The following is a 15,236-nucleotide window of genomic DNA, read 5'->3' on the forward strand; positions in this document are numbered from 1 at the left end:
CAAAGAAAATCCTAGGGAATTTTTTAGCTATGTGGCCAGTAATAGGAGAAATGACTGTGGAAGAATGATATTGTGGGATAAAAATGGGAATAGAGTGACTGATGCAGAGGACATAGCGGAATTGTTCAATGAACACTTTATTGGAGTATTTCATCCTGGAGGAGTCAATTTTAATGCTAAAGGGATAGGGCAGATTCGAGGTTTAGAGTTACAGGAGGAGAGTGTGTTTCAGATACTGAGTACTCTGGATGTCAGTAAAGCTTTGGGACTGGATGGAATTTCACCACGAGTTTTGAAAGAATGTGCTAGGGAACTGACAGTGCCTTTAACCTGGCTTTTCAAAGAAAGTCTAGCTGTGGGAAAGGTGCCCAGGGAATGGAAGGAAGGTGAGATAGTGCCATTGCATAAGGGTGGTAACAGACTGAAGTGTCTAATTATAGGCCAGTTTGTGTGTCATCAGTAGTTGTTAAGATCTTGGAGAAAGTAGTGAGGGACCATATACAGCATTGGGTAGATGAGGGTAATGTTATCTGTGAGAGTCAACATGGATTTGTGAAAGGGTGCTCTTGTTTTAGCAATATGCTAGCCTTTTATAATAAAGTTACAAGAACAGTAGATGAGGGAAAGGCATATACTGCAATTTTCTTAGACTTAGCGAAGGCATTTGACAGGGTGCCACATGATAAGCTGATATTTAAGTTGCAGCACATGGGTCTGGATGTCAGATTGGTCACCTGGATTCAGGATTGGCTGTCTGATAGGTATCAGAGAGTTGTGTATGGTGGAGCAGTTTCAAGGAGCAGAGGGTTACAAGTGGGGTCCCACAGGGCTCAGTACTAGGACCTATATTGTTTAACCTTTATATCAATGACATTGCCAGTGGATTGCAAGGGGATATTCAGTTGTTTGTGGATGATACGAAGCTGGGAAGGATTATTAGTAATAGTGCAGATGTGGTAGCCCTGCAAGAGGATTTAAATAAGCTAGATAGATGGGCAAATGAAAGGGGGTGTCAGTTTAATGCAGCAAAATGTAAGTTTTTGAGGTTTGGGAAACATCGATGGGATGCTGCATACTCTATGGGAGGAGTTATACTGGAGGAAGTAGGGGAGACAAGAGGATCTAGGGTTGATGATTGATAGAAACCTGAAATTTAGGGGACATATTGCAAAGGTGGTGAAGGTAACACAGAGGATTGCTGCAATTATGAGAAGGACACTGACCTGCAGAGATAAAAGTGTTATCATTCCGTTGTATAAGTCTCTGATCAGATCACACTTAGACTATTGTTCTCAGATTTGGTCCCCAGGATTTGAAGGGGATAAATTGACTGTGGAAAGGGAACAGAGACGGATGACAAAGATGGTTTCAGGACTGTACAATTTTGGTTATGAGGATCGGCTGATGGAATGTGGACTGCAGAGTTTGGTGGATAGAAGAAGGAGAGGTGATATGATTGAGACTTTTAAACTGTTGAGAGGCGGTTACAGGGTTGACACTGAGGAGTTCTTTTGCTTGGTTGAACAGCGGGAAGGAGTGATGACAAGAGGCTATCCCTGGAAGTTACGAAAGGAAACTGTGAGCAAGAGGGTGAGGAGTGGTTTCTTTGCATGGAGGGTGGGTGAAATGCATTGCCTGATGGAGTGATGAGAGTGGGAACGGTCAATGAGTTTAAGGAGTGGTATGATAGACTTTGTGTTTCTTAGGGGGGGGACCTCCCCTCGATGAGTTTTGACAGACTTTATGTTCTTAGGAAGGACCTCCCACGATGAGTCTTTTGACTCCATGGAGGCCATAATAATAATAATAATAATAATATATATCCTTCTACTTCTATTCCCAGCAGCACATTCTCCTCAGCCAACCCAGTTTCACTTTTCCAATTCTCTTTGGGCATACTGCCTTGATCAATGCAAAAAAACTCAGATTTCTTATTTCAAATACTCTGTATATTTGTGTACGAACATAACAAACTCTGTGTGTTTGAGGCCATTCTACCAGCACCCATTCTCTGTTCTATCTGCTATACCACATCCCTCTGTTTGGTCTGGCCACTCCTGTTTTCCTGATTCTGATTCTGATTTCCATTCTTAACTGTCTCATCCTCCCCTCCCCTGTGTACATTCCATCATCTTGTTCTGCTGCAACCACATCTTCAACCTCATATCCATTTTTTTCCTGTCATACAATCTGTTTATTTGTGCTATCCTGCTTCACAAGTAGGCTCTGATCATTTACTACATTAACTTCTTGATTCTGTGCCTTCTCAGAAAACAATATACTCTCTAAATGCCCAACACCAAACCCATTCAAATGTAATCCATCAGATTTAAACCATTCCAACTTCCCTTCAAATTCACTCTATGGATTTACCCTCTTTGCCTTACACAACTTAGCCATCTTACTATTTATTATGTATGCTCTCTGTCTCAGTTCACTGTTGTCATATCTGGGCAACATGCCTACTACTTTCCCAACAAAACAATTGTTCTTTACCTGCTGCAATAACTTCCTCAAGTCTATCAACATTCTTTTTCTCTCCAACTATGTGATTTGTACCCACAACTACCACTAATTTTGTCACCTGGTCTTTTCTTTTCTGCAACACATCAGCTGTTTTCTTCTTTGTTCCACTAGGAAAGTATATTTTGTGTACTTTATTATTATTCACACTTCTAATGATAGTCTCCACACAATGATATATGATTTTCCTTTGCTCCTTTTTTCATTATATTAACTTCCTCCTCCTCATTATCATCAGCCAATCTCTTCTTTAAATATTTAATATCCTCTTCCAGATGTTTCATTTCGCTTTTCATTTTCACTAACACCTGCCTAAGCTCTTCTACCATGGTCCTGATGCTTGCTTCCATTTCTAATTGCTCTAATCCTCAAGGCACTTTTCACATATGTTAATGCTTTCCTTCTTGTTGTTTACCCAAATAGTTCACAAATCTTTCACATTTTTAAGTGCATACATATGGCAATTTTTGCAATGTATCCTCTGTGAAAAATCCAAGATAGATCTAGACTTTTGTACAGAAGCCTTCCATGCTGCTAACGTGCATTTCTTTGTGGACCCCATTTTCTGAAGCTGAAGCAGTAAAGGAAACAAGTAACAAAACACAATATACACAACAAAAAAATTTCAACAACACTACTGAAGAACACTTGTATCCAAACTGAAAAAATGCAGCACAATTTGTGACAAAAAGTCACATTATACACTAATTAAAAACACTTTTTTTTAGCACAGCTCAAATCTACCACTACATTCACTCGCAGTACTCTATTGAAGTTTGTGTGTTATTTTGGAGTGATTGTAGCATATTTTTATTATTTATTCCATTTTCTTGTTGCATTTTTCATGTTTAAGAAATTTATTTCTTATTTTTCATGATTTTTTTTTATATCTACAATAAAATTGCTAGTACTTGTATGATTGTCTTTCGTGTTCGAGTTGTCGATTCAGGAAACATAGAACAAGAGCAGGTGCATGCAGCTGGGGTGAGAAACTTGTGTAGACAACTCAAACACAGGGAGTGCCAACACTCATATCCAAGTGCGGCCTTGGACAGCACTCTTATGCACCACTAAGTCAGTCTCCCTTCAGGCATGATCTGGCAGAGTAAGCAGGATTATTTACCAGCTGAGATCAGAAAGCCTCCAACAGACATTACTTACTGTCGGGTTTGATCCCATGCACCATCTGAATTGCTAGATAATGTTAAATCCTGTCTGCTGAAGCTGTTCAAAAACTTAAACCTTAAAATTCCAGCTTAATAGTCAAGACCATATCTCTCTTCTCAGGCTGACTGTTACTCCAAACCTTTCCTGTCACAATCATATCACTCGTATGGCATCATCAGCTTTCAAAAAACTTGACTTGCTTTTTCTGCTCAAAATAGTGCTTCTGCTAGACATTTACTTACTCTGTATAAATCCCAAATCTGACCAATATTGGACTACTGTTCTCCTGTTTGGGGTGAAGCACCTAAGATATCTCTAAAAATTCTTGATGCTGTTCTGAAAAGTGTAGTTTGATTAATTACACTTGTCTTACAGACTCTCTTCAGCCATTTTCCCATAAGAAGATCAGTTTGTGCATTGTGTCTCTTCTACAGATATTTCCATGGCCATTGTTCAGCAAAACTAGCATCCATTATGCCTCTCATTTTTGTCAGATCTGTAGGAACTTGAGCAGCTGCAGCTTTCATTTGAACAGTCATCTTTCATTCCTTCCACATCATTTCTTTAGAACAGCCTACCCTGTGAAGTATTTCCAAAGGACCACAATCTCCAGTAGTTCAAGAAGAATATTAACAAATTACACTATGCCTAACCCTACTCACACATGGCATTTTGTTTGCTATAGGCTCTTCTGTCTTTCATTTCTGGGAAGGGAAAATATATATATATAGTAATAATAATTTCCAAGAGTTTTGGCATAGAAAGATTCCATCATTAAGGTTTGAGATTTGGGTGATGCAGAAGGACCTCATAACTTCATTAAAGAGATGTTCATATTTGTTCTGCTAGGCCTGATTTGTTGCATTTATTGGAGATAAAGGACTGATGTGTAGAAATGCATATAAGAACAGATCAGCCTGTTGGAAGTAGTATAACTAGATTGCTTGGGATTGAGTACACTCAAGCTATCAGCAGAGATGGAATTTTATGTTTTGGAGATGTTATCATAGAGGTGATTGAATTAATAGGCTTGAAAGTGGTGGAAATATTAATCTAAAACTTCCAGCAAAAAAGTTAGTCTTCATGGATGTTTGTGTCTGCTATTAAACAAAAATATGAGTGATAAATAAACAGGATCTGGTATATCCAGCCAGGTCACCTAGTGTGAGTTTGAAATAAACAGAACAGTTTTTTATTATCTGGATAACTCCACAGAATCCAAAGACTCGTATTTGGATTTCACACTAACTTTTGTACATGATAAGTCATAGGTGTCCATATACCCATTCACTAACAAAGCAGTCATGATTTCCTCTGGAACCCATTCTGCTATTTGCCATTCTACAAGTAAAAAATTAGTCCTCATACTTGTGCTGACTATGCCCTTACATAATTTTCAGTAGTGACTTACTTGTTTGCTTTTCTATTGTATTGTATTCAAAAATTCTTTTGCATGTATCCCATAAAATCTCTTTAGTAATATACATGTTTCTGTCATCATACCTCTGCTCTTCTCTTCTTCCTATCACCCAAATTTCGTGAGTCATAAACCTTCAGGACATCTTCTTAGAAAATTTCCACACACTAGTCACCATCTGTCACTAGACTGTGAATCCTCTCCACTTCCCCATCTCTCAGAAACCATAATCAAATCCATGCATAGCAGCCTAGATGTGGCCATATCAATACCTTGTAAAGATGAATAATAACTCAATAAATAATAACTTAACCAAGTGTTTTTTGAGCTAGTTTGCCCTCTTTTTTGCAGTATGTTCTTTGAACTTTAACTCTCTGTTCCAGCTTCTCCATCCCTCAATCTCTAGGCTCTTAAGTTTTTTGCATTTCATTTCCATTAATGCCATAATGCAACTTCTGTAATTAAATTATATAAAAACAGTGAAAAGTTTCAGTACAAAAAAGGCATCTGGCAAGGTGATACTATATCCCCCAAACTATTTACATCTGCATTAGAAGCCGTGATTGGGAAACAGAAGGAATAAACAATAAATGTAGAAAGGCTGCATCATCTGAAATTTGCAGATGATGATGTTCTATAGTATGCCCACAGATTTGAGATCCTTTGACACTTCTGCACATGTGAAAAGAACGAGAATCCATTCCCATTATAGGGTAATCAATCCATCATGTGGGATGGGTTGTTTATTACTATACGTCGGAAAATTAACTTCTCTTTTATGAGTATTGTAGTTTATAAAATGGTAACTATTTTGCTTGTATAACAGTTGGAAAATTTTATGTATAAAGCACGTAAATTTGCGTTTTGGTGACCAATTTGTACATCGCCTTATTTCTTTCTCCCCTTCAACATGAATGGACTCTTCTTGGCAGCCTTCCAATGACAGCTCTCTATACTGTGGGAGACTGTAATAGCAGATAATCTTGAAGAGCTGGAAGAAAGGCTAAATCAGCTAAACGAAGCCTCCGGAGTAATTGGATTAAAAAATAAATAGAGAAAAAACAAAAAAATAATGATGAATAAATACATAAACCAAAGAACTGTTGAAGTTGAAAACCATGAAATAGAACAAGTTACCTCATATGTATATTTGGGCCAATTGCTGTCCTTTGAAGATTGCTAAAGAAAAGAGATTGAACGAAGAATTCACCCTTGGATGGATGGCTTATGGGAAAATGAGAGACATATTCAGAAGTGGCATCCCTATGAGTCTAAAAAGGAAAGCTTTCGACCAGTGCATACTTCCTGTCCTAACATATGCGGGAGAAACATGGACTTTAACAGAAGCCCTAAAGAAAAAGATGAGAACAATACAACATCACATGGAGAGAAGTATGCTAAAAATAACATTAAGAGATAGGAAGACCTGGATAAAATTTCAAACAGGTGTCACGGATATTGTAAAATACATTAAACAGTCTAAGTGGAGATGGGCTGGCCATATTGCCAGATGCAATGACGGGAGATGGACTAGAAAAACAACAGAGTGGAGACTAATGGATGGAGCAAGATAAATTGGAAGACTGAGAAGAAGGTGGAGGGATGAACTGGAACAAGTTGCAAGAGTGAGATGGATGGGAGAGAGTCAGAAAACTGAGTGGTCTGGAAAACTATGGGGGAGACCTTCATTCACAGTGGACAGAACCAAAAAGGTTGAAGAAGAAGAGAAGAAGAATGTCATATGCATATCATTGTCTTTTCATCTTAACCACTGAACCAGCCTTGACATGTTTACATGTCAATAATTACATGGATATGAAGTGTCCATTGACGTTAATATAATATTTACATACTGTTGAAATAGCATGGATATGAAGCTTATATTTATGATATATTTTATATGTATGGCATTTGGATGGTTAAAGCAAATAACTTTTCACTTTGCCACACTGATCTGCTAACCATTATCCTTGACTCAAAAGACTAATCTGTTAAATGTCAATCAAGTGAAACTTGATTGCAAGATCTCTGCATCATATTTGTTGACTGTTAACCCTCTCCAATTTAGCATCATCAGCAAACAACTGTATATTTCTCCTCAGATCATTTCTGATATCATTAATATAGAAATTAAACAGCAACAGCCCAAGTAGTACTAAGACCTGTAAACACTTTGCTTGTCACCTAACTTCTCTTGGATTATACTCTCCCATAAACTACTCTTTCATGTATTTGGTTTCTATCCATCAGCCACCCTCTTATCCATCACTAGCTTCATATCTGTCCCCGTCGATTCTGGTTTACATAATAGTTTTCTGTGGTATCTGCCAAGTACCATTGTGGTCTGGCAGTATTGTGCCATTTTCTTTATCCAGTTCAGCTGTTGCATTATTGTATAAAGTGAGTAAATTATTAAGGTAAATTCTATCCTTCAAAAAAATTGAGATTTCTTCTATATAATCCCACATTCATTTGCATCCATTCCTAAATTTTTCCAATACCTTAAACCACTATTTAGATACTGATCGGTCTTTAATTTGTTGCCTTTGTCTTGGAACCTACTCTATGTAACAAAACTATCTTGTCTTGCATCTAATCCTTTTTAGGAATCTTGCCAGCTAAGAATTAAAATTAACAGCCTGGTCTTGGATACTGGCTCATGGTCACTGGCCTTGTATACTTTTTTTCAAACACATTGGTAGATATCCCACCTAAATTTCATGACTGTATTCTTATTGATATTTTGTAATATCCTAAACACCTCCATTCTCATATCAATCCCTATTACATTTGCCATTACATTAGCTCCACCTGGATGGTAACCTTGGAAAAATGATCATTCAGTATTCAACTGTTGATTCTGCTTCTATCTTTTCCTTACTATTTCTTTACTACAGTTATCCTTTGGTAATCATTCTTTCTTTTACTTGCCACAAACAGAAAGAACTCTTTGGGATTTCATTTGGCCTGCTTGATTGATTTCCTCTTATAATTTGATTTTGCCCTTTCTACCATATCAATGACCAACTTATGTGATCAACATTCTCATCAGAAGTACTGCTTACATTTCTGCTTATATTCCTGCCACACCATTTATTCATTTATTTTTGCAGCTCCTGTTTAGTGATGCTACTCTAACACTTGTCTGATTTTTTCTTGTTGACTCCAGCTATGCAATCTGATACTGCTTCCACACCCCTTGACTATTTTTTACATTCCTTCCATAAAATTGTCACACATATTTTCATAAAGAATTTTCTTTAGCTTAATATTTTAAAAGAAGCTTATTTTCCCCATTGCAAGGATTAAGTGCAGGGTTTGAAAAATGCACTTGTTTGTGTGTCTTGGTAATGAGCGAGAATTTTTAGTTGATGACTAAAAATTAGAATAGGAATTGTAAGTTTTATTTACATAGTGTGATTCTTTGGCATGTTTTATGTCATAAAGATATTTTTTTTATCTCACTTATTATGCTTGTGAAGGCTTTGATAGTCATTAAAAACTGTTTTGTTGATTATAACAAAATGGAATAATCAACAAAACAGTTGATTATTCCAGTTGATTATTCCAAAATAATGGAATACAATCAGTAAGACAATAATAGGATATTCAGGCATCACAAAAATATTTATATAAAGACTATTCAGGCATATTTTATTTATTTTTTTAAAGCCAATTTTTTAATTGTCTTTAAAAAGAAGCCAATTACTGATCTTAGCAATTGGCTTATTTTTATATCCATGATGGATATAAAAAATTATGGGTATGCAAAATGCGAACCATTAATAATGGATATTAAAACTTGTAAGATGAGAAAGAAGTGGTGAAAACGTGTATGAAAATCATCATGTATCATTATTATTATCATTATCACCCCAAGACCTCATGGAGTCAAAGCCTCATCTGGGAGGTCCTTTTATCACACACACACACAGCTCATCATACTGTGCCTTGAACACATTCAAACTCTTTGCAGACACCACATTTTCAGGCAAGGCATTCCAATCATTTATAACTCTGCACGAAAAAAACCTGCCTCTCACTCCCTACTCACACCCTCTTTATACAGTTTCCAGGGATGACCTCTGGTTCTCCCCCGATCTCCCACTATTTTCTGTAGAACTTCTCCAGCATTTATCCTATAATAACCCCTTACCAACTTGTAGGTCTCTATCATTTCTCCCCTCTTCCTCCTGTCCACCAGACTCTGCAAATTACATCTTTCCTTATACTCGACATTCCAGAGGTCAGAAACTACCTTTCAACATCTCTTCATCCTTCTGAAAACCAGGTGACCAAATCTGGGCACAATAGTCCATGTGTGGCCTAATCAAAGCCTTTTACAATGGAACAATCTCCCTACTTCTACACGTCAGTGTCCTCTGCATCATTCCCAAAAGCCTTTGTGTTGTCTTCACAATTTTGGCTATGTGTCCCCTAAATATCAGATCCTTATCCTGTGTCAGTAATAAAATGTACACACTGAATATATAAGTAGTTAACATATTCAATACTGGTAGTTAAATAATAAAAATTATCTGTAGCATTAACAAAAGTTTTTAAATTCAAGTCCATGATTGAATATATGACTAAGATATATCAAGCAACCCACTGTTACACCTGACTAATGATCCAGCACATTTTTCATGATGATGATGATCTCCTGATGAAAAATTTTGTGCTGGATCACGAGGAGTTGAGTCTGTTTCATTAGTTCAGTTTATAAAATGCTAAGTATACAGTAACTTCTTTTTACCTCTCCTTGTGATTGATTACAGTGGTAATGTTGGCATTACTACTGCAATCATTAGTAAAAAGTACTAATAATTTTTTTTTTCTCTTTTTCTGTAGCATATCAGAATTATATTCTGGAGTTTTCTGTGAAGCAATTTTTGGAACATTAATTACAGACAGTAAACTTCATTGTTAAGAAGAGTATATAATAAATATTAGTGTAAGCAGAATCCTATTAGTAGAGACCATAGCAAAATATAGTTGCAAGAAAAACAGTAAAAAAAAAAAGAATTGCATAATGAATAAAGACCATGCCACAGATGAACCATTATCTGAATTCAGCGATGATTATTCTGATGAATTTATAAATGAAGTTAAGTATCGTTCTGTGTCCTGTGAAGTCTTAATGGCAAATACTGTATCATCTGATGAAACTTTTGCATCTGCTACAGGGCAGTTATGTTTATCACAAGAACAAAGAGATCCTCACCTTGAGTATTCCTCTACAATACTGGTGAGCACATTTACTGCTGAAGAATCAGACATGTACGATACAAATGAGTTTTCTGAAGGTGCAGAACAGATCTCTCCTTTATATGATCCAAATGCATGTGAAACTGACATAATGAACAGTTCTGAAAGTGATTCTAATGCACCCTTTGTTGAAAGTTGCCCTCCTTTATCTAGAGGATTATCATCAGAATCACAGCCACCACCACTTACACTAAAGCTTTCAGTGCATTCATTCAAGGGTAAGCTCTTTGGCTGTCCACGAGTTTTGCCAGGAGAGCGAGAAAGACGATTAAGTGCAAGACGCACAAGATCAGTTAGTAAAGATATAACAGATAATTCTTTATCACTTCCACCTCAGAAAAAAAGAGTCAAATTTACTACACACCAGAAGCTAATAATTTTTTGCATATGTTTAGTGGATTTTACATCGTTTCTCATTATGTCTATTATTGCTCCATTCTTTCCTTTAGAGGTATGTATATTTTCCCAAGATAATCATAATTATGTTTGTGAGTGCAACTGATTTAAATTACTAATATAACATTTTTATAGTGAAAACAGCAGTATATTATTATTTCATAATAATGGAATATATTAAATGATTAATACATTATAACCATTACTGTGTTAGAAAAGCACTGATCTAGATATGCTAGTCAAGAATGTTTAACAGCAGAGTATGTGGTAGCAGGATTATGCATTAGTTGACTGGGAAGCCTCCTGACAAGTTCAGGCCCATGTACTATCTGGCATACAGCCTACAGCACCACCATTTTTACTGATGTACTCTCACAATAGAGGAGGTTTTAGGTCTCTAAGTGTGTTTAGCAGGATATAAAAGGGGCATATAGAAACCAGAACCCCTGCTCTGGAGACCAAACATAGCACATTCACCATTTCAAGCTTTCAATAAGCTGGGTGATGGGAAATGAAGGTTGCTATCACATAGTCAGTCTAGTTGGTATTTCTTTCAACTAGTAAGATATTCTTTTGGGAATACTCACTGCGTTTGCCACAACTCATTTTGTGGAAATAGGCTACACCAAGGGAAGGTAGAATTGACTCGATAGAGAAATGCTGTATATTGCATGTCATTTGCCCATTAGTAACTCAATTATAGTGCCAGAATGTTCTTTCATTGAGACTGTAGTAGGTTTCAACAAAATTGCCCAACTCACTTAATTTTCTTTTTTATTATTATTATTTTACCCAAGACCCCATCGAGTCAAAGACTCATCTAGGAGATCCTTTTATCAAACACACAGCTTTTGAAAAATTAATATTTGTCATTGTTCATTTGCTTGATGATGATGCCGAATTATGAAGAGCAGCATCAGGAAGTTCTGAATTTGCAAGAGAATTTGAATAGGTTGGTAATTTGGGCTGAGAATTGGAGTTGCTTCTCTTGCTACATTGGCAGAGAGGATGGAATAAGGTTTATTATATTGAAGGAACTTTGCTGTAGGAGGAGGAGGAGGCAAGGGATCTGGTGACCTTGGTTGATAGGGAGCTGTAGTTCATGGAATACATCAAAAAATTTTAAAGGTTACTTACCCAGAAAATTGCTGCTCTAATGCAGAGGACCTTGATAGTGAGGAGGGGTGGCAGTTGCTCTGTACAAGGCAGTCGTCAGGCTTCATATGGGTTTCTGTGCCCAGATCTGGTCACCTGGATATCTGGACAGTAAGAAAACTTATTATTTTCATCCTGAAACAGTTACTCTCTCAGTGAAGAATTTATGGAGACAAAAAAAACGCACGTGTTCGAGTAATTACTTAACTTTTAATTAAGAAAATAACACTCAATGTTTCGACCTTTGTATTGAGGTTATCATCAGGAAAACATACATATGTACAGGATATAAGCTACATGACACTACACAAAAGTAAGATAAATCTAAATGCTTTGTTAATTGTTTACCTTAGCCACAAACAGAAAGAACTCTTTGAGATTTCATTTGGCCTGCTTGATTAATTTCCTCTTATAATTTGATTTTGCCCTTTCTACCATATCAATGACCAACTTATGTGATCAACATTCTCATCAGAAGTACTGCTCACATTTCTGCTTATATTCCTGCCACACCATTTATTTATTTATTTTTGCAGCTCCTGTTTAATGATGCTACTCTAACACTTGTCTGATTTTTTCTTTGACTCCAGCTATTCAATCTGATACTGCTTCCACACCCCTTGACTATTTTTTACATTCCTTCCATAAAATTGTCACACATATTTTCATAAAGAATTTTCTTTAGCTTAATATTTTAAAAGAAGCTTATTTTCCCCATTGCAAGGATTAAGTGCAGGGTTTGAAAAATGCACTTGTTTGTGTGTCTTGGTAATGAGTGAGAATTTTTAGTTGGTGACTAAAAATTAGAATAAGAATTGTAAGTTTTATTTACATAGTGTGATTCTTTGGCATGTTTTATGTCATAAAGACTTTTTTTTATCGCACTTATTATGCTTGTGAAGGCTTTGATAGTCATTAAAAACTGTTTTGTTGATTATGACAAAATGGAATAATCAACAAAACATTTGATTATTCCAGTTGATTATTCCAAAATAATGGAATACAATCGGCATGACCTCTGGTGAAAAAAAAAAAAATATATATATATATATATATATACAAAAATATAAATAAATTAACAAAATACGTTTTTTTTATACATATCAATATAAAAATCAGTATAACTCAATAAAAATAAAGTTTTATAGCAGACCTACATTAAACACATCTCTACAGTCCTCTTATATTAAGATTTTCATGTGTTGTGGTTCTTCCACCGTTTTCTGGATGCTATAAATAGTGTGTGTTTATCGCTCCAGAAGGATAAGTATTTTAGTTGAAAATATTGGGTAAACTTATTGTAGTTTTGGTTTTAAATGAGTGTGTGATTGAATGAGCTACTTAGTTTGTAAGTAAACTGTGCATTTTTTGTTTAAATACAAAATTTGGTATGACTCCAGTGTGTGCTAGAGCAATGGTGGCAAAGACCATGTTGTTCGGTGATTTGAATTTTGCAGGATTTTATGCAGTACAGCATGTGTGAAATGTATTTGTCAAAAAAATTAAAGGATAAGTGGAAGAAAATTGAAACTAGACAGAGAGTGCCTATTAGGTGACGAGAATGCAGAAATGTTAGTAGAGTGGACAGGTACCAATGATTGGATAGAAAAGAGGTTATTAATGTCAAACATGCGGCTGTGAAAATAGAGGAGAACAAAATATACATTAATAAACAAATAGCACATTTGAACGTTATCCTTCACAAGACAAAATGCGAAATTGAAAAATTTTAGAAGCAGTAAGAGATTAGCATTGCTGAAAAGAGAAAGAAGCAGGTTGTCTGAAGTAATAATAAAGATCGAGTGAAGAACAAACAAGAAAAACAAATTAAGGAGAAAATTATATATGGAGACTCAGTGGTCAGGGGAGTACTTAATGAAATTGCAAAAAATCGTGTTTCCTTGGTGCAAAAATTCAATATTAGTCACGTTATTAGGATGCAAAAAGGTAAGTCGAAGGAAATGATTGTCTTGGTTGGCACAAATGATTTCAGAGGTGAGAAGTATTCTATGAGGGAGGATGTAAAGCAGTTACTAGAAGAGGCAAAACTAAAGAACGAGAAGGTGAAGATTGTAAGTCTCCTCCACACTATGATAGAGGCGTTAATGAGGAGGAGGGCATTGCTAGCTACTGAACCTATATGTAGGTTATGCAGAAGGAATGATGTAGGATTGGTGGATCTGTGGTCTGTGTTTGACGGAAAGGAGCATTTGTACAGTGCTGATGGACTGCATCTAAATGGTTTTGGTGTTAGATATAAAGAGAGAGCTTTGTTCACTGAGCATGCTGAAGTGCAAATTCAGGAAAACTTGAACAATTGAGGTCTGCCAAACAGTGTCTGTGAATAAGCTACTCTGAACTTGTGCTGCTGCATTTTATCATTATTGTGTTTTTCATTACTCACTCACTCATTCATATCTCACTCCTACTCTGATTTGCCTTGCATTCATCTCTTACATTCACCTAATCCCATCTGTTGTACTTCTGATCTTGTTCCCGAGACATTCCACCTCCTCTTTCAACTCGTCTATCTCTCTCTCTCTCTCTGCAAGTTAGTCAGTCTTACTTGCCATTCATCTTCCCAATCAAGACCATCCCCGAAAACTTCACAATCATTCAAGCTTTCTACACTCCCCACTCTTATTTCTTCCTTCATATTTCGCTCGTCATTCTCTCCTATCACACTACTTATCTCCCGACATTTATTTCCCGTCCCTGAGGCAACTAGATTGGCTATCGTAATATCTAATTCATTAAATTCCTCCCATTGCCTACATTTTGTGCATATATGCACTCACCCCTTCTCTCACACACCACATGTCCAACTCCCGGGATGCATACATACCATGAGCACTGCATGACACAAAATCCTTTATTATCTTTTGTAAAATAGAGTCCTTAAATTGAATAATATAAGCACACAAACACAAGAAAGATATTTAATTAGCCAAATATTTTGGTCTGAAAATTGCAGACCATCTTCAGTGGCACTACACATTCTATATCAAAGCTCAATTTAAGATCTGTAGGTTGCAATGAGATATTTTTCAAATTTACATAAGCCTACAGATCTTATGGTGAACTTTGATATAAAATCTTTATATACAAATGTACCTCTCAAGGAGACTTTAAAATTACTGGCTGGCATCTTTCCAGAAGACATTATAAAACTATTTGATTTCGTAATACACTCTGGATATTTCTTATGTCAAAATGAATTTTACTGCCAAGTAGAAGGAATGGCCATGGGAAGTCCTCTCTCTCCTGCTTTAGCCAATGTTTATTTACAACATCTAGAAAAAGTCCTTTT

General features: G+C 36.2%; 1 protein-coding gene across 4 annotated transcripts in view; it reads left to right on the forward strand.

Moving 5' to 3' along the window:
- Positions 1 to 15,236, forward strand: part of LOC150107025 (MFS-type transporter SLC18B1-like) — a 508,245-nt gene that overhangs the window by 21,648 nt on the left and 471,361 nt on the right. For all 4 annotated transcript variants that reach the window (XR_016548342.1, XM_090392899.1, XM_090392901.1 and 1 more), the window contains exon 2: positions 9,959 to 10,826. Coding sequence is in view for 3 of the 4 variants with exons in the window: in XM_090392899.1 (XP_090249025.1) it covers positions 10,140 to 10,826 (687 nt within the window). In the remaining variant the exon portion in view is untranslated. The remainder of the gene's footprint in view (positions 1 to 9,958; positions 10,827 to 15,236) is intronic.

This window comes from Typopeltis vanoorti, chromosome 5, assembly GCF_054136105.1.
Source record: "Typopeltis vanoorti isolate ZY-2024b chromosome 5, IOZ_Tvanoo_1.0, whole genome shotgun sequence".
NCBI lineage: Eukaryota > Metazoa > Arthropoda > Arachnida > Uropygi > Thelyphonidae > Typopeltis > Typopeltis vanoorti.